The sequence below is a fragment of the Euphorbia lathyris genome, chromosome 10 (assembly GCF_963576675.1).
Source record: "Euphorbia lathyris chromosome 10, ddEupLath1.1, whole genome shotgun sequence".
Lineage (NCBI taxonomy): Eukaryota > Viridiplantae > Streptophyta > Magnoliopsida > Malpighiales > Euphorbiaceae > Euphorbia > Euphorbia lathyris.
This window is the reverse complement of record NC_088919.1, coordinates 6058659-6085063: the sequence shown is the minus strand read 5'-3', so window position 1 is coordinate 6085063 and position 26405 is coordinate 6058659. Positions and strand designations below refer to the sequence as shown.

Sequence of the window (26405 nt, the reverse complement as noted above, 5' to 3'; positions counted from 1 at the left end):
AATTAATAACACTAGAGCTATATCCGCCCAAATATTTGGATTAATAATAAAACTAATATTCCTATTTTGTCTCTTAAAAGAATATATATATTCCTATTTTGTCTTTAAGGATCTTTGTGCAGATATAAATATAACATATTCATATTCCATAGTTAAATATACTCTAATTGTGAATTAAACAATTTCACAATTTTTTTTTCCTCTCTAATGGCAAAAAAATTTCACATATCATCCTTTTATTTTTCTATATTCTTATTAAGTGCATCTTTGTTTTCTGATTTTGGTGAAGCTAGTAGATTGCCAAGGGCTATATACATATTTGGAGATTCAACCTTTGATGTGGGAACTAATAATTTTTTAAATATTGAAAATCAATTGGAAAGGGCTAATTTCCCATTTAATGGGATTGATTTTGCTTATTCTATTCCATCTGGCAGGTTCAGCAATGGCTATAACACTGCGGACCAAATCGGTATGAATTACTCCTTTCGTTTTTACTCATTCCATTCCTTTTTATAAGTCATTCTAGTAAATTACTTTTTTTTTTCCTAAATATAAATAATTCTAGTTTTTCATGAATTTTTTAGTTTAGTTTTTTAGTCCAAACATTAAATTTTTATCCTGATCTATGGTTTTTTTTTTTTTTACATTTTAAGGCTTATTCCCAACCAATACATGAGACAGATTTTTTTAGTTAACCAATATAATTTCACTAATTTGATACTATATTAATTTCATTTCTTAATTTGTGTTATATTAATTTCATTTCTTAATTTGTGTGAAATAATCTAGAATGACTTATATAATGGAATGGAGAGAGTATACTATTTAGGCAAAAAAGCATAATTAAACCTCGAACTTTGTCTGTTTTAAAAATCAAGCTCTGATCAATTATTTATACATTAGCCCTTATTTAACTTTTCCACCAAGTTGGGCAACAAATGCCCCTTGAACTTAAATGGTGTCCCATTAGCTCATAAACTTGCTTAAAGTGTCATGATTAAATCCCTAAATTTATAAAAATATACAAAATAAAATGTTAATTTGTTTTAATGACTTAAAATCACGAATTAAGCTTTTACTTTTTAAGTTTTGATTTATTTTTATTTTTTACGGATTTAGACAAATTACAGTATAGGTCATGTTAAACAAGTTTATGGAACAAATGGATCACTATAAACAAGTTTAGTTTAGGGGGCCAATAAGTCATTTTAAATAAATTCAAGTGATCAATAGGTTCTTTTAAGCAAGTTGAGAGGGCTAATGAGACACTATGTAAGTTCATGGATAAAAAACTAACATTTTGGATAGGCGATGAGCCAAAAAGTGCTTTATTTTTATTTTTTTTTTATATCCCACCATTTATATCCCTACTAACAAACTCTCCGCCTTAAAAAAAAAAAATCCATGGAGTATTAATTAGTAATTCTTGAATCTATAGCTAATTAAAGAATTAAGGGTAAATTACACTCGTGACCATTGAACTTTATTCATTTTTACGGTATAATCACTAAACTTTAAAACGTAATATAAAAGTCACATAACTTTACACTTTCTAACATTATTATTATTATTTTTTTTTTATAAAAGCACTTTCTAACATTATGACTACTAAATTTTAATTAACGCATAAAAATGACCGCTGCCGAACTCAAAATGGAAATGTTCAAGAATTAAAGTTGTTTTAGAACCACATTTAGTATAGAATTAGATTTTGTATTTGCCAAAACCACAATTTCTAGAGTTTTCTTTCTGTAAAAAATCCACTCTCCCCCCTAACCAAAAAATATCTAAATAACATCAAAACAAAAATTTTGAAAAATTAAAGTTACTTAAAATATCATAAAATCTTGAATTTTTTTATTTTGAGGTCATCAACTATTATTTTGCGATGTTAATTGAAGTTTAGTGGCTATAATAATAGAAAGTTTACAGTTAAGTAGTTTTTATGTTATGTTATAAAACCATACTGTAAAAATGAGTACAGTTTAGCAGCATTTAGGGCTGTAATCGAGCCGAACCGAGCCGAGCTTTGGCATGTTCAAGCTCGGCTCGTTATAAAATTAACGAGCTCGAGCCCGAGCCGAGCTTTGAGCTTGTTTCAAGCCCAAAATCCTCGTTTGGACTTGGTTCATTAAGAAAATTATCTAACCATGAATTGTTTGTGAGTAAATTGTTAATTATATTTGTGAAGTTTGCTCGCAAATAACTCTTTAATTGTGTACATAAACAAGCTCACAAGCAAAATTCGTGAATAAATAAACAAGATGCTCACAAATAGTTCGTCTATTACTCATTTATTATGTTTGTGAACGAACTCATCTAATAGCAAATGAAATAATATTAAGTTTAGATATTTGTGATCTAACACAAAACTATATAGTTTTCTACAAAACTAAAATTTGTTCATAAATGTTCTAATCGAGCCTGCTCGCGAGCTTTCGAGCCGAGCTTTGGCCTGCTCAAGCTTGGCTCGTTTACGAACCGAGCCAGTAAATCGTGTTCACGAGCGGCTCGTTTACAAATCAAACTGAGTCGAGCCGAGCTTTTATCGAGCCGATCACCGAGCCGCTCATGAGCGGCTCTGTTCATTTACAGCCCTAGCAGCATTGATATAATTTACCCAAAGAATTAATGTTAATTTGAAGATTATGTTATGATGAAATTAATAGAGTTTTGGTCGAATTTGGATAGCTAAGTTACTTGGTTACCGGAGGAGTCCAGCTTCTTTTATGGAGCTTGTTGTGGAACATAGTCGGAATTTCAAGAATTTGATTGTCGAAGGTGTTAACTTCGCATCTGGAGGCTCTGGAATTCTTGATTCAACCGGTGTAAGCTCTTTTTTCTCTTTTTCTTGATCATGTGTTTTATATCCTTGATAGAAAGAATTCCATAAATGCATTTGACATTGCTGACATGAAGATTAATTACTCTTTCTTAAACAGTGAAGAATCCATGATTCATATCGTGATTTATGGAGATTAAATTGATATTTTTTTTAGTGTCTTTGCATGAAAAAACAAAATATTAAAGTTTCGTTCATAAATTCCATAAAATTTTCACTGTTTTCCGGCGACCAGTAGGTAATAATCTTTTAATTACATATTCATTGGACTGAGGGAGTGCCAAATATACTATTATTTAAGTTCTTTTTTAATTTGAGAATAGAAAAAAATGTACTAATATATGCAAGAGCTTCCTAGATTTGTTCCAAAAGATTGATTGATAAAGTGATATAAATTTGCCAACTAAATTTATTTAAAATGACATATTATATCTCTCGACTTGCTTACAATGATCCATTTGTCCAATGAAATTACTTAAAGTGATATAAAGTCAATTTGTCTAAATCTGTAAAAAAAAATTAAAACTTAAAAATGAAGGTCTAATTCGTGATTCTAAGAGTATCTCCAAGAGGCTTCTAGTCAACTCTCTAAAAATAATAAACAATTGACTTTTAGTGATTTGAGTAGTGACTAATACATATCATTTCCAACAATACTCATCGTATTCTCTCCTTATTTATTATTTTATCATCAAAATTATTAAGTATTGTTATATTTACCAATAGTAAAAGGATTAGAAATTACTCAATAATAAATTATTAATAAAAAAATGAAATGCACTAGGAGCTTCTCAATAATAGAGAGGATGAAGATAGTCTTAGTGATTTGAGGAGCTACTAAGAGGCCGTTAGAGTTGGTTTTTAACTCTCTCCTCCAATTTTAACTTAAGAGCCCAACTATAAGGCTATTGGAGATGTTCTAAGTATTTAAAACAAATCATTTTTCTATTTGTTTTGTACTTTTATGGTGTTTTTACCAAGAATGTAAAAAACGTTAGGCGCTAGTGAGTGGACGGGGCTCTCGAGAATTAATCGAGGACTAGTCGGGGATTAATCAGGAATTAATCGTATTGGTATTTTTATATTTTTATTTATTAATCAACAAATTATTATATAAATTCAATTATAATATGTATTATATTATCTAAAAATAATAATATGAAATTATTAATATAGAAAACACATATATTTGTAATATATATTTTTAAAAATTAACAAATATCAACATTTCTACAATAATATCATTCAAACAATTCAAAAAAATGAATTATAATAAAAAATGAATTCATAATAAAAAAAATGCTTTTGTTCATCGTCGCTTAGGCAGCGCCTAGACGGTCTAGACGACGTTGAAGCGGCCTAAACTGAACTCAAAGCATCTAAAAATCGCTTATTGACCGCAAACAATCCTAGAGGGACTAATCGGATAAAATCGCGGCGGATTCACGATTTCGAGCGTCTCGACAGTCCAGACGGCGTTGGTTTTGAACAGTGAGTTTTATAGATTTAGAGATTTAATCATGACACTTTAAGTAAGTTTAGGAGACTAATTAGACACCATATAAACTTACTTAAAGTTCAGTGGCATGGGCAGAGACGGATCAAGGGATTAGGCAGAGCTTGAGCATGATACTATGAAAATGAATAATGTTCAGTTGCATGATCCGTCTCTACCCAATAAACCTTTTTGAACAAGTTTAAGGGACACAGATGTATTAAGCCTAATTTTTACCACATATGCACATGTGAATGCTCTTTAATATGTATTGAAATTCTTTTACCATCGATCACTTAGTCTTTTTTTTTTTTATATATTATATCATTCAACCATTTCAACTAAAAAAATTAATATGATAATTAATGTCCGAACTTTATTAATTGACACCGAACTTTATTCATTTTCACGATATGTTCATTAAACTTCAAAACATGACATAAAAGCCACTTAACTTTATACTCTTTAACATTATAGTCACTAAACTTCAATTAACGTCTCAAAATGACCGTTGACGATCTCAAAATGAAAATTTCAAAGAATTAGAGTTGTTTAAAGTTACATTTACAATGAAATTACATTTTTTATTTTTCAAAATCACCATTTCCGGATCTCTCTCTAAACATTCACTTTCTCTCTCCTAACCAAACAACATTTAAATGACTTCAAAACGAAAAGTTGAAGAATTAAAGTTGCTTAAAACATTATCGGTTCTTGGAATTTTCTATTTTGAAGTCATCAATGGTGATTTTGAGGCGTCAGTGGCAATAATGATAAAAATAAGTGTAAAATCGAGTGACTTTTATGTTATGTTTTGAAGTTTTATGGTGATACCTTGAAAATGAGTAAAGTTCAGTGGCATGGGCAGGGACGAATCAGGAGGGTTAGGCAGAGCTTGAGCATCAACTGGTCTCTAAAAAACACCAAAAATTTTATGGAAACTATGAACGAAACTTTTTTTTTTTTTTTTTTTACGTAAAAACACCTCCTCCAAAATGAATCATGGGTAGTCACTGGGAATGGGTTAAATATCCTATAATTTGACAAGTTTGGCCTTTAATATGATACATAGAATGGTGTAATGGCATTGAGTGAGCAGCTCCGACAATTTTCGACAGTTCGAGATAACATATCGGAGTTGATAGGCCCGGAGAACACTGCAGAGCTGCTTTCTGAATCGGTGTTTATGATTAGTGTCGGAAGCAATGACCTATTTTCTTACCAACAAGGTCAAGGTACTTCTAATAACATTACTCAACCTCAACTATACCTTGGACTTCTTCAGGAAACATATCAAACTCATCTCCAGGTATATATGCTCTGTTAATATTTGGTGACAATGATAGTAACAATTTAACTCTAAGGTTTCATCAAATTATAGTCAAATTCAACAAGTTCCAATAAAATTGCACATAATTTCACCTCATGTGAAAGTGAGTGAAATTTTTTGAAACTCATGTAAAACTGATTAAAAGTTTCATGAAACATTTTAATGCAAGAGTGATCAAATCATAGTAGAGTTTCAACAAGTTTAAAAGCAGTTTCACATAATTTCACTCAAGCTCACCTGATATGGAAGTGATTGAAATTGCCTGAAATTGGTTGAAATTAGCTGAAACTCATGTGAAACTGGTTGAAATTGGTGACAATGATATATTGATTTATTGTGGTTAACAATGGCAGTATCTGTATGATTTGGGTGCGCGAAAATTTGGGATAGTGAGCATTCCACCAATAGGATGTTGTCCATTTGAACTTTCTTTGGGTAAAAGTGGTGAATGTGTGAAGGAATTGAATGATTTGGCTCAATCATTTTTCAATCTCACTCATAACATTTTACTTAACATGACCTCCCAACTTGAAGGAATGAAATTTTCACTCGGAAATGCTTACCAAATCACTTCTGATTTCATTCAGAACCCACTCCTTTTTGGTAAGATGCCTTTAATTACAGTAATTTTCTCTCTTTCATTTACAAAATTGAGATATGAATAGGGATGCAAATGGGGCTGGGGTGGAGCGGGGAATGCATTTCCCATCCCCTCACCGACTAGTCGGAGATTCCTCATCCCCACGAGTTAGACGGGAACATATTTGTCCATCATCTCCGTTTAAAAATACTTTTTCCATATTGCACATCCTCATCCTCGTAGGGAATCACCATTTATATTTTTTTTAAAAAAATTAGTATATATTTCTTTTCTCTTATCTTTTCTAATTCTAGGTTTTGTTCGAAAGAATGGCTGAAATACTATGTCTTTAGTTTAGTATAGGTTAGGAAAAATATCTATTTAGTCCTTGGCTAATATTTTATTTATCCCATTTAATTTTTTATTTGAAAATAAGTCTGATTTAAGTTAAATATTACAAATTATAATATTTAAAGTATAATTTTAATTATAATTGGGGATCGGTCGGGGATTCCCCATCGGGGATTAATGGGCGGGGTCGGGGATCCCCACGGGGCGGGGATACCATTCCCCATCCACGTCCCATCCCTGTCACGGGGGATAAAATTATCCTCATCTCTGTCTCATGAGGATTCTTATCGGTGATTCCCCGTCCCCGTCGGGGCGGGTCACTGACGGGGATGGTGAATCCCCGCCCCACTTGCATCCCTAGATATGAAGTAATATTGATTAGGTTTGTAAGATATTATAACATTGAGATATTATTTGATTTGATAGGTTTTAATGAAGTGAAAGAAGCATGTTGTGGATTTGGAAGATTCAATGGAGAAATGGGATGCAATACAAGTGCAAGTGTTTGTAGTGATAGACAAAACCGCTTATTCTGGGATAGGTTTCACCCAACTCAAGCTGCTTCTAAATTGGCTGCCCTAACTTTCTTTGGTGGATCTCAAAGATATGTCACACCCATCAATTTCAGTCAATTATTTGCTTAATTCACTAATTAATTATCATATTGTTGTATCACATGCCAACATTTCATAATGTAATACCATACCCGATGTTATCATCCGGTTTTTCTTATAAGCCTGGATCGAGCATTCCATCCGAACCAAATAAGTGGAGTGATTTTTACAGAAGTTATTACCTTATTCGAGATACTACAATGTTATTGTAATTAGAATTTTAGAGAGAAGATTTAAATTTACTTCTAATATTTTGAGGAATTTAGTAAAATACCAAGTTATCAAACTTATATTCCTATTTTTACGAAATATGTCAATAATCGTCTTTATACCATTTTTTAATCTTTTCATTCTTCTTATGCATTTATCTGATCAATTGTTCTACCTCATTATGTTCAAGTTTTAGACGCGTAGTATTCTTTAAATTTCTTACTATGAAAAATTAACTCTTGATTTTTCATAGCAAAACCCTGATCCAACTTGTTGTAATATCACATGCATCGAATTCATATGCTTCAAAGGATGTTTTTGACTTGTCGGGTCATACATAGTCATAAAAAAGTTTCCCCCATATAAATATGAAACCTAGTAAGGTTTTTGACGAACTTTTTTATACTATAAAATTGAACCTTTTAAAACATGTTTTCTAATATAGTTAGCGAAAGAGATTCTATCTCGTCAAGGCTTATATTGATTGTTCTACTCTACGTTTCTTTGGCTCACTAAGTCACCTTAACAATCATGAAACTGGGAAAAAACAGATGAAAAAGATGGATCGAATGTTGAAACATATGAAAAATATGGAATATTAATTGACACAGATGACTTCATGTCTTTAGAAGCCTTTCTCATATTTAGGTGGGAAAATTGAGAATGAATTTGGGAAAATGAAATGTCCATACGTTAAAAGAAGAGATAATGGTTCATGAAGCAAAGGAAAAAGATAATCACAACATTTCAATTTATTTGACATAATTTCACTCAATTTCACCTAAAGTAGGTGAAATTGGATAGAACTTATATAAAACTAAGGGTTGATTATAAAAACTACCATGTGGTTTGATCGATTTGCAGACCGGTACCTGTTGTATTTTTTTTTGCAAACATAACTCTATGGTTATCACTGTTAACAAAATCGCAGCAACTGGATGGAAAAAGTTAAAAAGGTGACATGGCACGTGGGTATTTTCGGTATAACGAATTTTTGACTTTTTTACTTTTCTTTCTCTCTCATTTGTCTTCTTCTTCTTCTTCTTCTTCTTCTTCTTCTTCTTCTTCTTCTTCTTCTTCTTCCTCCACTATTCTCTTCTTCTTCCTTTTTCCTTTTTCTTCTTTTTTTCTTATATTTTTTTTAATTCTGGAAATTCCTGAATTCTGTAATTTCTAGAATTATGGAAATCCAGAATGTTTGGAAATTCCAGACATTGAAGAAAGTCCGAAATTTCCAGACATGAAAAATGTCTCGATTTTCTAAACGTTCTTCACGTCTAGAAATTCCAGACATGATGAACGTCTGAAAATCCAGACGTTCAATATCTGGAATTCCAGAATAAAAAAAAAATAAGAGAAGAGAAGAAGAAGAAGAAGAAGAAGAAACATCAAAGTAAAAAAAATCAAAAGTTTTTTTTGCTGAAATTGCCCATGTCATTTAACAGTGTTAAATTAGTTGCCACAATTTTGTTAACGATGAAGATCATAGGGTTGTATTTGCAAAAATAATAATGTCACAGGTACCGATCTACAAATCGGCCAAACTACAAAGTAGTTATTTGTAATTAACCCTAAAACTAACTAACGTATTATGGAGTAAAAACTCTAAGATTTTGATACGGATTAATGTTGAACGTGTTGATTTTGATCGTAAACCAACAAAAGAGGTTCTTCTCAAGCCCAGCTTGAAGGATTGTAAACTGATTAGAATTGTGCTGAAACATTAAATGCAAGGTTCGTCAAATTATAGTTGAGTTTCAACAGGTTTAAATGCAGTTTGATATAATTTCATTCACTCTCACCTCATATTAAAGTAGTTGAAATTCGCCGAAACTTATGTAAATTTGAGTAAAACTATTCTGAAACATTAACTCTAAGGTTTTCATCACAATATAATTAGGTTTAAATGCATTTTCATGCAAATTTAACGTAGTTTCTACGGTTTCACTCAATTTCACCTCATATGTAAATGCATAAAATTTGCTAAAACTCGTGTAAAACTGATTATGAAACATTAACTCCAAGGTTCATCAAACATTAACTTATCATACACACTTCAGACTTGCTCGGTGCTTCTTCCTTTTTGGGTAAATCGCTTAAATCATTGGGACCGAAAAGCCATACTCACACCGATAAAGTTTGGTTTTTTAGTATTTTAAATTCTATTTCGGTTATGAATTATATATTAATATAGATTATTTCGGTCAGTTTCATTTTTGTGGCAAAATTGCGAAATTAACTAAATCGACCGATATATTATTTAATTAACCAGATGATTTCTTTTTAATGGTCTTTTAATTTCTCAATTTCAATTTTATTTACAGTATTCTTAATTTCTATTTCCATTATGCGATTTAAAAAATTCAAAGAAAACAGAAAGAAGAAAATGAAACTCAGTCACTAATTGTGATAGGGTTTAATTTACCAAATCACCATTTGTGATTAATTATTAATAGAAGTAGGTGCAAAAATACTCATAATATTAAGTAATTTTACTTTTAACGTTTAAAATGCTACAATTTTATTTTTAATGTTGATAACTAAAGAATAAATTTATCCGTGACATTGGCATGTTGAATTAATTTCTTTTTTTTTTTAAACAAGATTAAATTCATTCCTTAAATAGAATCAGCAACAATAGTTTCCTGCAACCAAGCCGGAGCAGAAAAAGAAACAAACTCGCTAGCATTGGACAGGGCATGTCGTGCAACAACATGAGCGCCCTGTTCGCTAGGCGTGGAGAGAAAGACACTTTATAATCGTGTCGACTACTTAATAAAGCTTTACAATCCTGAATAATTGACCCATAAACAGACAAATCTGGATCAACCGAATTGACACTATTAACCACAATCAAAGAGTCACTTTCAAACAAGACATTAATACAATTAAGATAGACACACCAATGCAATGCCTCACGTAGAGCTAATGCTTCAGCTTCCCTAATATCATCAACAATAGGGATTATGCGACTACGACAAGCCATGAAGGATCCATCAGAAGATCTAAGTAAAGCTCCCACCCCACTTCGAGATTCAGCTTTAAAGGTAGCTGATAGGGGCATTTTGTCCCTACCTTTTAGCGTGGTTTACGGTCTATTTTCGAGCTAAATAAATAAGTTTAATTACAAAAATAATGCGTTTTAATAAAATAATGAAATAAAAATAAAAACCGAGCTTTCGGGTAATTTCCTTCATTTTTAGTTGAATTTAGAGAATAAAATGTCAAGCTAACTCGGCTCGTGAGAAGTGTATTTCGCAGGTACAAAATACCACACATGCGGGGCGTATTCCCATCCACGCGGGGCGTGCAGACAAGAAAGTCAAAAATGATTGATCAATCCTGAACCACCACATGGGATCTACTCAGCACACGCGGGGCGTGTCCACAAACACGCGGGGCGTATGGTGTTTGTCAGGAAATGATTAACCCTATCCTGAAGGTCAGACTGCATTGTCCCCTAAGTCAACTCTCCACACGCAGGGCGTGTTCTGGGACACGCGGGGTGTACATAGGATAAATCGAGCAATAAGATACCAGAAGCTCAAACACGCGCGACGTAAGGCAAGACACGCAGGGCGTCTCTTCCAACACGCAGGGCGTGTCCTGGGGATTCTGCACCAAATTATGTACCTCCATACTTGTACCTTGTGAAATTACAATTCTACGCCTAGCTTGATGTATAAATAAGAGTGACTAGCACTCATTTAGGGCGGCTACCTTGGACACAACTTTGAACCTCTACCTATCTACTCCTAGATTACTTTCTATATTGTTTTGTATAGTCTTGGTGTGAGACTTGATTTATGTAATAAAAACTCTCCCCTTTCGGGCTTGTTCGTTGATTCCAGCATTCCGTCAAAACTCCGTTCCTTCTCCGTTCACCAAGCTCGAAAGTTCCACCTCCAAGATCTAAGCGACGGCCTTGAGTCCGGTTGGAAAGTTCCGAGGGCCGATTCTTCCCTCTTCGCTCGCTAACTAGCTTGCACTCTTCCTATGTACTAGGCTTGGTTGTATTCATCATTTTTATTCTCCATATTTATAATATATGATTTGCAATTTCCGTTTCTATATACATGTTGATGTTTATTACTTGCTTTGATACTTATAATTGACTATTGTGTAGGGGAACGCGATTACCGCCGCCATCCGGGCTATCTTTAGGGATTCATATAGGTGTTGCCTTACCGAAAGTGACGCTCCGGAAACCGTAGGAATTGACACACCACGGAACTTACGGGCCCTAGTTTCTGATCCCCAGCATTAGACACGCCTTGACTAGGGATCACATAGTCTAAGTACTTCACGGGTCGGTCGAACTACACATAGTCGTCTCTGTAAGAATAGATTGTTAATCGTATATATTCGGAGTCTTTGTTTGTCATGTTTATAACTCATCATCGCCATTGCACTTCGTAGGAGTATTCGTTGCATAAAACCGGTCTCACCAATAGTTTAGGAATAATTGGTAGTCGTCACCAAAACTCCTTTAAAGTATTCACCGCTTAAATAACGCATAAAACCGAGTCGTTTAATAATTGCAGTTATAAATCCCGTGGATTCGATACCCGGTCTTAACCGGATTATTACTTGATACGACGGGGTACACTTGCCCCTAAGTAGTCGTGACGTCTAGTGAATTTAGAGCATTTATAAAGATAACATCCATAGTCCCATAGCTCACACACACATCGCACCAACATTCCGCATCCGTATAAAAACACTACTAGACTTGCGGCGCATCAAGTTTTTGGCGCCGTTGCCGGGGATTTATAATTTCTTACAATATTAGACAAAAACGTTTTATTGTTAGTTTAAGCATTTGTAAATTTTATTTTTTTTCTTTTTGTGAATAATTTATTTCGTTTTATGTTACTAATGATTTGTTTCATGGTATAATGCTTCATAGTCGTCATCGGTGGGACAACCGCATGGGTGACGAATGCCCGCACTCAACCCTACAATTCGATGTGATAAACTCTTTACTTAACGATATTCATGAAAGTTTATCTAACACTGAAACATATTTCAGGGAAATAGGAGATCTATGGCCCAGATTGAAATCTCCTCTTGATTCCACCGCGGACGAATCAATTCGAGATCCCAATTCGGTCCGCCAACATGGGAAGCTCGAGTTAATTGAGTTTTCTCAAAAGGATCCCCTAAGGAACAAAAGTCGTTTCAGTTGCGAGAAAATGGACTTCGATGAGTCAGTTGTGCGCGGACCCATGGAAATAAATCCAAAGTTAGAAGAGTCGGAGGTTCCTTCCACATCGGAATATTTCGCTCTTTTTGAACTTCCAAAGGAGTCAAAAAGGGAGCAAACTAAACTCTTCGATAATTTCTGTAAATATAGTTTTTTGTTTTTGTTAGATTTCTTTGAAGCTAACAATCCGTTTTGTAGGTACGGGTTGTTTATTCAAGAATTTGAATATCTTATGCGATTAGAGGCATTCACCTAGGATGGGAGAAAGTCGAGCTACCCCGACTCTAAACGTAGCACGGGTTTGAGTCTCTCAAACCACTTGTTTATATATATATATTTTCCAACTTATTTGTTTTCACTATTTCTTTATTTTTACGTATGACGTATCTTGTGCATTATTGTTCTATTTTTACCTTCGCTTTGTTTTTCCATTTTCGTTTATTTTTATAAAACCAAAAGAAAAAAAAAACAAATCCCTGAGGAATCCAAATATACGCGGGGCGTACAAACCCTTACGCCCCGCGTGTTCCGGGCTCTGCTCTTTTTCATAACATAATTTGCAGAGGACGCGGGGCGTCCCTAATCCACGCCCTGCGTGTCCCCCTTTTCGGAAAAATAAAGGGACACGTGCCAAGGACGCGAGGCGTCCCTGCCTACACGCCCCGCGTATCCTGGGGAGCTGCGAAATGCATGTTCCCCATGGAAACCTTTCTCCTTTCATCTCCCATCAATCACCCCTTCCCCAAAAACCTTTCCCACTTCTCCACTCCACCTCCCTTTCTCTCCAATCACATCACCACTTTTTCAATTCCCAAATAAATACTACTTTAATTACCTTCTTAATCCCTCATCAAAATAACAAAAACATTAAATACACAATTAAAACTCATAAAAATTTGAAAAGACTCAAAAGCATTCAAAAAAAAATCGTGCGCGGACGCAGGGCGCCCCTCCCAGTACGCCCCACATCTCCATCTTCCCCTAGAAAAATTTCTCTAGGAGGCTTGCCACGCAGGGCGTCCCGCAAGGTACGCCCCGCGTGTCCGCTCAAAATAAAGGTCAGGAGGTGGGAGACGCGGGACGTGGCCCCTTCACGCCCCGCGTGTCCCGCCTGGGAATCCGAAAACTCTTGGATTCCCCCCCCCCCTCTTTTCCTATTTAAACTTTCCTTCCTCTCACACTTTCCTCCTCACAAATCATTCTTTCCCTCATCCCTCCATCCTTGCTTCCCCTCATACAACCATGACCCGAAGCAAACGACAAGCGACTGATCGTCCCCCACGGTCCACTCGTGCTCGCCCCACACAAAATCCACCTTCTCCCGACCGGGAAGCAACTCCACCCCTCACCCGACAATATATGGCACCTTTTCACCTCCTTTCCGAGGCCGAAGCCGAGGCCTATCAAGCACTTTCCACCAATCAACCCTTGATCCTCCCCTACTTCACCTTGGACGTTCTCGAGCATGATCACGTCCGTCATGCCTTCCGCGAGCGTCTCCGTCGTCTTGGTTTGGAGGACCACTTCCGGGCTCGTCATCACGTTTACCCCTCTTTGGTGTTAGAATTTTTCACCACCATGGAATCCAACAATGTCCCGGGAGCGGCTCTTTTTACCTTCCGCCTACATAACCACCCCTTCTCCATTGACACTCAATGGATCCGCACCCATTTCACCAAACAAACCGAGGCGGGCATCGCTGTTTGGCCGGACGGCGTCTCCGCTAAAGAATTCTGGACCTCCATCACTGGGTCCAACAAATTCGACGTCTCCAACCTCCGACCATCTTGCATCCGAGACCCCAGCCTCCAACTCCTCCACCGCTTCATCAATTTTTATTTTTCTGGGAAGTCGGAGGCTGTCAAGGTAAATATTCACGAGCTCCTCGCTCTCTATTGTGCCGAAAATGAGCTTGCCTACGATTGGTCCTATCTCGTGGCGGTTCACCTCCACGCCATGCCACGGAGGAAGCGGGCTCAACTCGGCTTGGGCCACCTCATCACTATCTTCGCTACCTCCGCCCTCGGTGCAAACACCTTGCATCACCTCCCAAGCCACGAACCAAGGCCGCTAAGCAAAAACGCCTTCAAAACTATTGGGCAGCCTACTTCCGGTCCGGGAGAGAGTTCAAGGGCAACCCAAGACGCGAAAGCTACCCACTATGACGGGGAGAGCGGTTCGGACTCGGACATGGGGCTTAATTTCAGCCCACCACCCAACCCCGATTTCAATGACATTTATTCTCGGTTGGGTGCGGTGGAGGCCCAACAACGTCAAGACCGGGCCCATTTTGATTCTCGATTCGAAAGCCTCAACGCCACCATTACCACCCGTTTTGATGCGCTTGAGGCACAACGACGAGAGGATCGGGCCAACTTTGACGCTTTCACCAACACCTTCTTCGCCCACTTCAACATCCATGGCAATCCGCCTCCACCCCAACAATAATTCCCTTTTCCTTTTTGTTTTTCTTGTAATGTTTCTATTTTTATTGTTAATGTACTTTCCATTTCTTCTATTTTAGTTTCGGTTTGTGTTTCGTATTTTTTTTCGTTTAATTTTACTTTTTGTAATAAATCGACGCAGGGCGTACCCCATGACACGCCCCCGCGTCCCTTCATTTTTGTGCTTAATAACTATTCGGAGACTCAAACACGCGGGGCGTCCCCCCATTGCGCCCCACGTATTTAAGTCTCTGCCCAAAAATATAACGGTCACGCGGGGCGCCCCTGTAGGCACGCCCCGCGTGTCCCAGTTCATTTCGCAATAAAGAGACCAGGAGCAGAAACACGCAGGGCGTCCCCTCGGGCACGCCCCGCGTGTTCCCGCCTCTGATCCCAACATGTTTAATAAGCACCTTTTTGCGCAGGGCGCCTCTTCTGGCACGCCCTACGTGGGGACCAGCGGTCTGGGCCCCTTCTTTTCCAAGCCTTATCTTTATTTTTGTTTTCGTTTTTCTTCTTTTCTTTTGCGACGTTTTTGGGATAAACGTCATTTTTAAACACGCGGAGGGCCGTGCAACCCCGCACTTTCAGCTTGCTTTGCACTAAACAAAAACAAAAATAAAAATAGAAAAGCTTGCTTTGCACTAAACAAAAGGCTGTGCAACCCCGCACTTTCAGCTTGCTTTGCACTAAACAAAAACAAAAATAAAAATAGAAAAGCTTGCTTTGCACTAAACAAAAACAAAAATAAAAATAGAAAAAAATCAAATAAAATAATTAAGCAAATTTATTGAGCTCATAAATCATTCCGGCACACCACCTCCCTCGAAAATCAATAATAGTTCCGTTATTTGTCCTTAAAGGTAAAGACATCGAAATAAAGGATTGTTTTCATTAAGAAATTTTGGTCTTAGTTTCGAAGTTAGGGAATTTATGCAAAATATAGGTTTGTACTAATTAAAAGCATTTGAGTCCTAATCCACGAGTCATTTCCATAATGAAGTTTAAAAGGCAATAAAAACGGCATGTTCGAGACTCTAGCGAAGACTCGATAGTACACAATTTAAAACCCGAATCTTTGTGAGGTATTTTTGAGCCTAAAAGAGTTCGTACGAGAACTCTAATTCTTTCATAATTTTTCGAGAGCTTTGACTTCACTCGACTCATAGAATTTGCATCTAATACCGGGTTAAGTACACTTATTTTTGGTAAAAAGGCAATAGATGATAAACCGAACCCACTTAGGCTAATTTTCCCTAATTCAATTTCTTTTTCATTTTTCATTAACCATTAGGAAAACCCCTTGAGCCTATTAACCAAGTTTTTTTGTTAATACCCTTTTAACATTTGACCCTTTTTCCTCTTGTTCAAATACCGACAAAATCAATTTGCGCCTAAATCACTCAAAAAGTCACGGCCTTAACAAACAAGCATCAAAAGCCTTCAAAATATTGTTTTTGTGCCTCCATCAAAACAAAAGATGCAACAAAAGACAAAAAGGCATTTTCAAGCTCCACCCGAGCAATTTTGAAGTATATTTAGTAAAAATTGCTAAGGCCGAAATAAACAAACACGGTGCAACCACAAAACGGTATTTTCGAACTTGAGTGTCTTTGAACTAACCACTAAAAAAGCCACCCACATTACAACCCCCCTCCGGGTTCATTTTTAATATTGCCTAACCACTATGTAGGAGGAAAAACCTGGATGAAAATGCAAATTCAACGTGATCTCGAGTAAGTACAAAGAAGAGCGATAAAACACCGACCCACCTAAAATTGAGCGTAAGAGCGAAATCCCTTGGTGAGGTACTATCGGGTTCTCCATAGATAATCAACCTCCGTTAATATTGCCTATTAGTCTTGATCATGGAGGTTTCAAACAAGTTTTGTACTCAAATTGTTTGCGTAGTTACTTAACGAAACCTTTGCATAAAACCATAGCTTTAAAACCACGCACTTGGTAAAACCTCGAAGGTTTGTTTCTTAATCATCTCAGTCCCTTGTCTTTCGATTTCTTTTACTTGAGGACAAGTAAAACTTTAAAGTCCGAGGAGGTTTGATAGGGGCATTTTGTCCCTATCTTTTAGCGTGGTTTACGGTCTATTTTCGAGCTAAATAAATAAGTTTAATTACAAAAATAATGCGTTTTAATAAAATAATGAAATAAAAATAAAAACCGAGCTTTCGGGTAATTTCCTTCATTTTTAGTTGAATTTAGAGAATAAAATGTCAAGCTAACTCGGCTCGTGAGAAGTGTATTTCGCAGGTACAAAATACCACACACGCGGGGCGTATTCCCATCCACGCGGGGCGTGCAGACAAGCAAGTCAGAAATGATTGATCAATCCTGAACCACCACATGAGATCTACTCAGCACACGCGGGGCGTGTCCACAAACACGCGGGGCGTATGGTGTTTGTTAGGAAATGATTAACCCTATCCTGAAGGTCAGACTGCGTTGTCCCCTAAGTCAACTCTCCACACGCAGGGCGTGTTCTGGGACACGTGGGGCGTACATAGGATAAATCGAGCAATAAGATACCAGAAGCTCAAACACGCACGGCGTAAGGCAAGACACGCAGGGCGTCTCTTCCAACACGTAGGGCGTGTCCTAGGGATTCTGCACCAAATTATGTACCTCTATACTTGTACCTTGTGAAATTACAATTCTACCCCTAGCTTGATGTATAAATAAGAGTGACTAGCACTCATTTAGGGCGGCTACCTTGGACACAACTTTGAACCTCTACCTATCTACTCCTAGATTACTTTCTATATTGTTTTGTATAGTCTTGGTGTGAGACTTGATTTATGTAATAAAAACTCTCCCCTTTCGGGCTTGTTCGTTGATTCCGGCATTCCGTCAAAACTCCGTTCCTTCTCCGTTCACCAAGCTCGAAAGTTCCACCTCCAAGATCTAAGCGACGGCCTTGAGTCCGGTTGGCGAGTTCCGAGGGCCGATTCTTCCCTCTTCGCTCGCTAACTAGCTTGCACTCTTCCTATGTACTAGGCTTGGTTGTATTCATCATTTTTATTCTCCATATTTATAATATATGATTTGCAATTTCTATTTCTATATACGTGTTGATGTTTATTACTTGCTTTGATACTTATAATTGACTATTGTGTAGGGGAACGCGATTACCGCCGCCATCCGGGCTATCTTTAGGGATTCATATAGGTGTTGCCTTACCGGAAGTGACGCTCCGGAAACTGTAGGAATTGACACACCACGGAACTTACGGGCCCTAGTTTCTGATCCCCAGCATTAGACACACCTTGACTAGGGATCACGTAGTCTAAGTACTTCACGGGTCGGTCGAACTACACATAGTCGTCTCTGTAAGAATAGATTGTTAATCGTATATATTCGGAGTCTTTGTTTGTCATGTTTATAACTCATCATCGCCATTGCACTTCGTAGGAGTATTCGTTGCATAAAACCGGTCTCACCAATAGTTTAGGAATAATTGGTAGTCGTCACCAAAACTCCTTTAAAGTATTCACCGCTTAAATAATGCATAAAACCGAGTCGTTTAATACTTGCAGTTATAAATCCCGTGGATTCGATACCCGGTCTTAACCGGATTATTACTTGATACGACGGGGTACACTTGCCCCTAAGTAGTCGTGACGTCTAGTGAATTTAGAGCATTTATAAAGATAACATCCATAGTCCCATAGCTCACACACACATCGCACCAACATTCCGCATCCGTATAAAAACACTACTAGACTCGCGGCGCATCAGTAGCCGCGTCACAATTGCATTTGATGAAGCCTAAAGGGGGGCGAGACCAGCTAATATGCCGTACCTGTGGCATTTTCGTCCGCGCCGTATGCTCAAGCCGATGGGCAACAGTGTTAGCATTGGTGTTGGCATCGATGATGATGGAAGTGGGCAGCCTTCGTTGCGCAGTAAGGCGGGCGGTGACTGGTTGGCCCGCCTGAGGATCTAGACTTGGGCGATTCTGTGCGATGCTGACATCGGATTGGGCCACTGAGGGCGTGGACCGGTGACGTGCAGCAGCAGGGAGGTTCTTCATCTGGGACTGGCGCCAGGCAGCAAGGTAGTTATCCGCAAGAGAGATAGCCGTTTCTGGTAGTTGGATTTTGCTCTCCCAGACTATCTGATTCCTTTGATTCCAAATAACCCAAAGCGTCATTGCCATCTTGGTTATGGTTTCCTGATCATTGGACAAGAGTACCTGCAAAATAGAACCCGTTAGATAATCAGGTTGGAATACATCCGTATTGATCCCGGATAGGTTCCAACATTCTTGGGCGTATACACAATCCACAAATAGATGATGGTCATGCTCAGTATCAGAGTGGCAGAAGGGGCACTACGTTGGGATTGACAACCCCCTCCCTGCCAATCTATGTCTAGTGGCCACACAGCCCGAGGCTAACTTCCACACAAACATTCTAACTTTTGGGGGAACATGCATCTTCCAAATTCTACTCCACCCATCATCCTGATTCACATCACCATATCCATCACAAAGCGCTCTATACCCTGATTTACTTGTGTACATGCCATTTTTGGTGAAATTCCACATTGGTCCATCTTCTACTTCTCTGTTTGGTAAAACCATCCTACACACAATTTTGGCATCTGCCTCGGTCAACAACTCTTCCACCTTCCCTCTATCCCAAATTTTCCTACATTGAATAAACAGGTCAGCCACTTTTGTATCATCCTGCTCCATAACAACATCCCCCTGGATCCTAAAAGGTGCCACAGTATTCACCCATGGGTCTTTCCACACATATATTGACTTACCATCCCCAATTCTCCATCTAACTCCCAGTCTCAGTACCTCAATGGCTCTCCAAACACTCCCCTAAACAAAACTAGGATTATTGCCCAATTTGGAGGAAAGAAAAGGGTCTCTAGGGAAATATTTAGCTTTGAACATTCTACCCACTAAAGAATTTGGAGTAACCATCAACTTCCAGGCCCGTTTACCTAATAAGGCTAGATTGAATTTTTGGAGGTTCCTAAAACCCAAACCCCCCTATTTCTTATCCCTGCTAAGCCTATCCCAACTTTGCCAATGAATCGATCTCCTGCCCCCTGGTTTCATACCCCACCAAAAGGAATTCATTATCTTCTCCAAATCCAGGCAGAGGGATTTAGGTAATTTAAACACACTCATACAAAAAGTTGGCAGAGCCTGAGCAACCGCCTTAATTAGTACTTCCTTACCCGCTGCAGAAAGGAATCTAAATGACCACGCACTTAACCTCTTCCTGAGTCTATCTTTAAGGAAACTAAAAATTGCTACTTTGGACTTCCCAATAAGTGAAGGGAGACCCAAATAGCAACCAGTATCCAGAGGATGAAAGACCTGAAGAGAGTTACATACCTCATTTCGCAGATCCAGGCCAACATTCGGACTAAAGAAAATTCCAGATTTTTGCAGGTTGATAGCCTGACCAGAAGCAGCCTCATACTCGGATAAAATCATCCCAATTTTGTTATATTTATCCATAGAAGCCCTGAAGAACAGGAAGCTGTCACTTGCAAAAAAACAAGTGTGTAATAGTTGGCGCACCCCTAGCAATGAGGCACCCATGGAGGGAACCCTCAGTCGCTGCCCTTGTAATCAGGTTAGATAAGACTTCAGCACACAGTATAAATAGGTACGGCGACAGAGGATCGCCTTGTCTCAGGCCCCTACCAGGGTTAATCGGGCCCACAAATGTACCATTAATCGACACAGAGTACTCCACAGTAGAAATGCATAACATAATCCAATCAATCCACTGCCCAGGAAAGCCTAATTTTTGCATAACAAGTCTCAGGAAGGTCCAATCAACCCTATCATAGGCATTGCTAATGTCCAATTTTAGGGCCACCTCACCAATTCTACCCCTATTCTTTCTCTTCATAAAGTGTAAAGACTCAAAGGCCACCATAATGCTGTCAGAGATAGACCTGCCAGGGACAAAAGCTGATTGAGACTCAGACACCAGGAAAGGTAACACAATCTTGAGCCTATTGGCCAGGACATTGGCAATCAATTTATAAAGCACATTGCACAGGGAAATAGGGCGAAAATCCTTCATACAATCAGGCCTATCAATTTTAGGGATAAGAACAATTATTGTGTCATTTAGATGTGGGGGAAATTCCTTTCGGGCCAGATAGCCCTTGCATGCATTAACAATCTCGGGGCCGATAAGGTCCCAAAAATGTTGAAAGAAGCCCGGATTTATCCCATCAGGGCCAGGGGATTTATCAGGGTGCATTTGAAACATGGCAATCTTGAATTCTTCAGAAGTAAAAGGGGAGCACAGGTCAGCCTGCATTTCAGGAGTAACAAGAGGGACAATGGTATCCACGACATCATAACATGGGCTAATAGGACCAGTAAACAGATCAGAGAAATAGGCTTTAGCAATAATCCCCATATCATAAACTCCTTCTACTACCAGGTCGTTCATATCCTTAAGGTGGCGAATGGTGTTCCTCTGCTTTCTAGCTTTGACACAGGCATGGAAAAACTTAGTATTTTGGTCCCCCTCCTGTAGCCAGAAATTCTTAGCCCTTTGTTGCCAAAATCTAGCTTCACAATCAAGAAGGGAATTCAACTCACTCTTGGCCTGAAGAAAACTGACCACATCAGCCGGAACATTGCTATCCACAAGCCTATCCAAATTCTTCTTGCATCCCTCAATTTGCTTTCTAAACCTCAGCCGATACTTCTTTCCCCATTGTTCCATACTGTTGGCACAGGCAGCCAGCTTTGCAGCAAGGTTATGACAGTTACTGCTTAGCTAACAAGACCTCACCAAAACTTTGAACTCAGGATCTAAAAGCCACTCTTGTTCAAAATGAAAGTGGTTACGCCTCGCATTACTAACCTGATTATCAAACTCTAAAAAAATGGGTGCGTGGTCAGAATAAGCTGAGATTAGAGTCCGAAGCCGATGTGCTGGGAATCTGTCCACCCAGGCACTAGTGACCATAGCCCTGACCCACAATCTAGAACCCCGACTCCTTTCCCATGTAAATTGACTGCACTGTGTAGGGAGATCAATCAAAAGATTCTCTTCCACCACCTCTTGGAATCGGCGCATCAGCCCCTGAGGGTAGCCTGGGCCCCCAACCTTCTCTGAGTCAGATAGAATGCAGTTAAAATCCCCAATAACCAGTAAAGGGAGAATCGAACATGAGCACAGTTGAGTCAGGAGTCTCCAGGACCACACATGATTCGCTCGGTTAGAATGACCATAGAAACCTACCAACCTCCAATCCCCCTTCTCAGCATCATGCATCTGAACTTCAATATGATGATCCGAGAAAGAAACCACTGAAGCCATGTCAGACTTCCTCCAAAGTAGGGCAATACCTCCACTCCTACCCCTACAATCGACTGCAAAAGAACCTTCAAATCCAAACTTCCTCCTTAACCCATCAATAGAGGAATTAGTAACCAAAGTTTCAATCAGGAAGACCAAATCCGGCTTACTTGTCTTAACAAGCTCACTGAAAGAACGAACTGCCTGAGAGTTCCCCAACTCCCGGTAGTTCCAGCTCAGGCAATTCATAATCCTCGGCGGACCTGCTCCCCAGGTCGCGCCGTTTCTGTGTCAAGAGAAAGGGTAGAATCTACCTGAGATGTAGAAACTGTCCCCTTCGGAATGTTCAGACTCAATTCGGATCCATTTCCCTGCAGCTTGCTCACGATAGCTTGCATAGAAATCGAATCCAGGCCCGCACGTCTGCGTTTACGGTCATCTGCCAGTTATAACCCCTCCTCATCACTATCCACTGCCATATTGTCTACCTCACCCTCCCGTGTACTCTGCATCCTCGCACACCCACTCCCCACTACCTTCTTGCCTTTCTGTTTCTCACTTAACTGTCCCGCAGGAGTATTTTCCTTTCCTGCCTCCTTTTCTACGTTTGACTTCCCTGTTATCGGAGATTTAGTACCTGTGATCTCTTTAGTACTCCCACTACCTTGTAATGAGATCATACCCTGGCTCCCCGGCTCTCTCAGCCACTTCACATTCAAGACATCCCTTACCTTTCGAGTCGGGGCCTTCAACCAATCTCCCCATTCCCGTGTAATCTCCTCAGGCTTTAACATGAAAATTTTCTCACAAAATCTATCAGTGTGTCCCAGCAACCCACAAATGTAACAAAAAGTACCCAACCTCTCATACTTGAAAGATATATAAGCCCACTCCTCCTTACCCTTCCTAATCTTCTTCATCCTCTTCAAGGGTTTTCTCACATCAATTGAGATTCTTAGACGCATAAACAGTCGTCTCAAGGCAGCATTATTATTAGGGTCATACTCAAGATACTTGCCAATGAAATCCCCAATTTGTCTACCTACACCTTCAGACATAGAGCCTATGGGTAAATCATATATTTGAACCCAAAAATTTGCAGTATTCAGTTCAACCAACTCAGGGGAAGGCTCATCCTTCCAAACAGCAAGCACAAGCAAGTGATTATCAAATGACCATGCCCCCCCCAGCCATAACACGAGACAGATCAACTGCATGATAGAATTCAAATATGTACTTATTCGCTGACAGTTCATAGATTGCTACCCCCTGATAGGGGTCAAAAACCCCTATCTTTGGGTACAGTTTTAGGACGGGTTTTAGCGTTATTTAGTTAATAAGCGAGCAATTCTCGCATTTAAATGCTTTTGTGTGAGTTAGTTAGAAATTGGAAACGTTTTATTTACTTTTTGTTGCTTAGGCTCGTTTTATGATCAATTTAGGCAAATACGGCCAAAATGGCATGCATATTATAATTCCGTTATCTTTTGAAGCTAATTGATCCGTCAAAAGTCGAACCAAACGAAGCGTTTTGCTCAAATGAGCGATTGGCGGGTCAATTTAGCCCTTGGACTAATGTTGTTTGGAGTTTATGTGCATGTGCAGGTTAAAACATGATCAAATTTCAGGCACAAATCGTGTCTCGGGGACTCCCGGCAGTCGCTCGACGAATTGAGCATCGGCGCGCAGCCCGGGCGCTGCTCGGCAAGCAGCCTAGGCACCGCCCAGGCACCGCCCAGGCACTATGCCTGCTCGCCGAGCAGGCCGCCAGGCGCCTACTCGGCGAGCAGACCTGCGGGAATTGGTCAAAAAGACCAATTCCGCCCCCACGATGGACCCCACGACTTCCTACATCAATAAGGACACAAATTAGGTCAAGAAAAGGGCCCGAGCCGCGTCTATAAATAGGATTTTTCCAATGTAATTTAGATATCTTTCGTTTTTGTAAATTATTTTAGCTTTCCCCTTGTAATTCCTCTCCATCTTCTCCATCTTCCTCAACCTCCATTGAAGCTCCTTCAAAGCTTTCTACCGAGGAATTACCAAGGTCCGTCCTTAAGATTAAGTCGCCAGCTGCAGAATAAACAGGTTCCCTGAAAGGGATTTTTGTATCTCCTTTTATCTTTCCTTGTTTGTACTCTTTGATACAGTTGCCGAACTTGACTTATTGTATCTTGTGACAATTATCTTCGCCTTTAATAATAATTTAGCTCTTGTTTTGTTCTATGATTATTTGTTTAATCTCTGTCTTACGCTTTATTCAATTGGTTTAACTCATTCAAAAGCCCCAAAATCTAGTAGGCACATATTGCGAGCTGAATCTGACCTAGTTAGAGCCTAGGAGATTGACGACCTCTTAGTTGATTAAGCGCCAATTTACTGAGCCTTAGACCTAGTTTCGGCCTTAGGGAATCACGCGCTAGGAACCTCAGGAGGGTAAGTAAGGTTAATCGCCTTGAATACAAGTGACTCAGATTAGGTTTTTATTCAATAGACTTGATAATCTATCTTTATTATTATCGTTCATATCATGTTCCTTCGAATAGTTTCATTAATGAAAGATCAATTAGGGGTAGAGTAACTTAGTTAGGCTTAGAATAACTTAGCTAGAATTAGATAATTTAGTTAGAATTAGATAACTTAGCTAGGATTAGCATAATTCAACCTAGGAGTAGATTAATTAAACAAACCAAACTCAAAACCCCCTAAGCCTAGATAACATCCGAGACCAAGTAGCTTGATACTTGTAGAAATAAATCCTGTGGACGATAACCTGGACTTAAACCAGAAATTTATTACTTGATAACGACGGGGTACACTTATCCCTTAGTGAGGTTTCGCAGAAACCGCATCAAGTTTTTGGCGCCGTTGCCGGAGATTTATTTCTTCTGCAATATCGAACCAAAGGTCGACTTGTTAGTTTAGGCATTCTTTGTGAATACTTTCTTTGTTAATATCATATATACTTGTTTATAATCATGATTCTTTTTATTACGTATCTATACCATTTATACTTGTTTATATACACATATTTATATATACTCATTTATGATAACCGTCCTTGTTTATACTTATGCTTGTTTATATTCATTTGTACGAACATGTAGCTATCAACTTCATCTATACGTGTCTGTATATGTTTATCTATACCATTCTTATACTTGTACAAAACTGTATAATTTGTATGATTTCCCTTCAGCTTTCATTTATTTCTGAATTTATCTTTTCTCAGCGTATGCCTACGAGATCAGCGAAAATACCGGTTGTCCCTCTTAACCCTGAACTTGAACGTACTCTTCGCAGGAGCAAACAGATCGGAAAGCTGAAGCAAGACGAGATCATCGAGCCTATCAAGCCTCTCAAGATGACTGACAATGAACAGAACAATGAGCGGAACCCTGAGAATACCGGACCAGAAAATGACACTCGTCTGATGAGTGAGATCCTGGCACCGCACCAACATCAGCATCTGTCAGGCATTGCTGCTCCAAACATTCAGGCAAATACATACGAAATCAAGTCTGGTATAATTCACTTGATCCAACAGACTGGACTGTTTGGAGGAGAAGCACATGAAAGCCCGAATGATCATCTGGATCGCTTCCTAATGTGCACAGACACTGAAGGACCAATGGGGTCCCCCAAGATGCTGCTAGACTGAAACTGTTCCCATTCTCTCTGACGAGGCAAGCTTTGGAATGGCTGAGAACACTGGAGCCTGGTTCAATCACAACATGGGCAGGGTTGGAGAAGGAATTCTTGTCCTACTACTTCCCTCCCTCGAAGACAGCAATGCTCAGGGGTAAGATCACATCCTTCCACCAACCCGAGCATGAGGCGCTCCACACATCTTGGACTCGATTCAGGAAAATGTTGCGCATGTGCCCTCATCATGACATACCCAAGCATCAGTTAGTGAGCGTCTTCTATCACGGACTGACACCCACCAACAGAGCCATTATCGACTCCGCAGCGGGTGGAGATTTGTTTAGAAAGACAGCAGCAAAGGCATATGAC

At 38.9% G+C, this 26405-nt stretch overlaps 1 protein-coding gene across 1 annotated transcript; it reads left to right on the top strand.

Annotated features, from left to right (window-relative positions):
* Positions 1 to 207: 207 nt before the first annotated feature.
* LOC136208006 (GDSL esterase/lipase At5g03820-like) lies at positions 208 to 7245 on the top strand. Its single transcript, XM_065998862.1, has 5 exons — positions 208 to 472; positions 2695 to 2831; positions 5413 to 5649; positions 6024 to 6273; positions 7028 to 7245. The coding sequence occupies exons 1-5, from the start codon at positions 208 to 210 to the stop codon at positions 7243 to 7245; spliced, it is 1107 nt and encodes a 368-aa protein (XP_065854934.1).
* The last annotated feature ends 19160 nt before the right edge of the window (positions 7246 to 26405 follow it).

Bases quoted from the DNA above. Each gene is read 5' to 3' on its own strand.
- LOC136208006 (XM_065998862.1), top strand. From the start codon at position 208: ATGGCAAAAAAATTTCACATATCATCCTTTTATTTTTCTATATTCTTA. The intron at 473-2,694 runs GTATGAATTACT...GAATTTGGATAG, and splicing joins TAACACTGCGGACCAAATCG to CTAAGTTACTTGGTTACCGG. The intron at 2,832-5,412 runs GTAAGCTCTTTT...TATGATACATAG, and splicing joins GAATTCTTGATTCAACCGGT to AATGGTGTAATGGCATTGAG.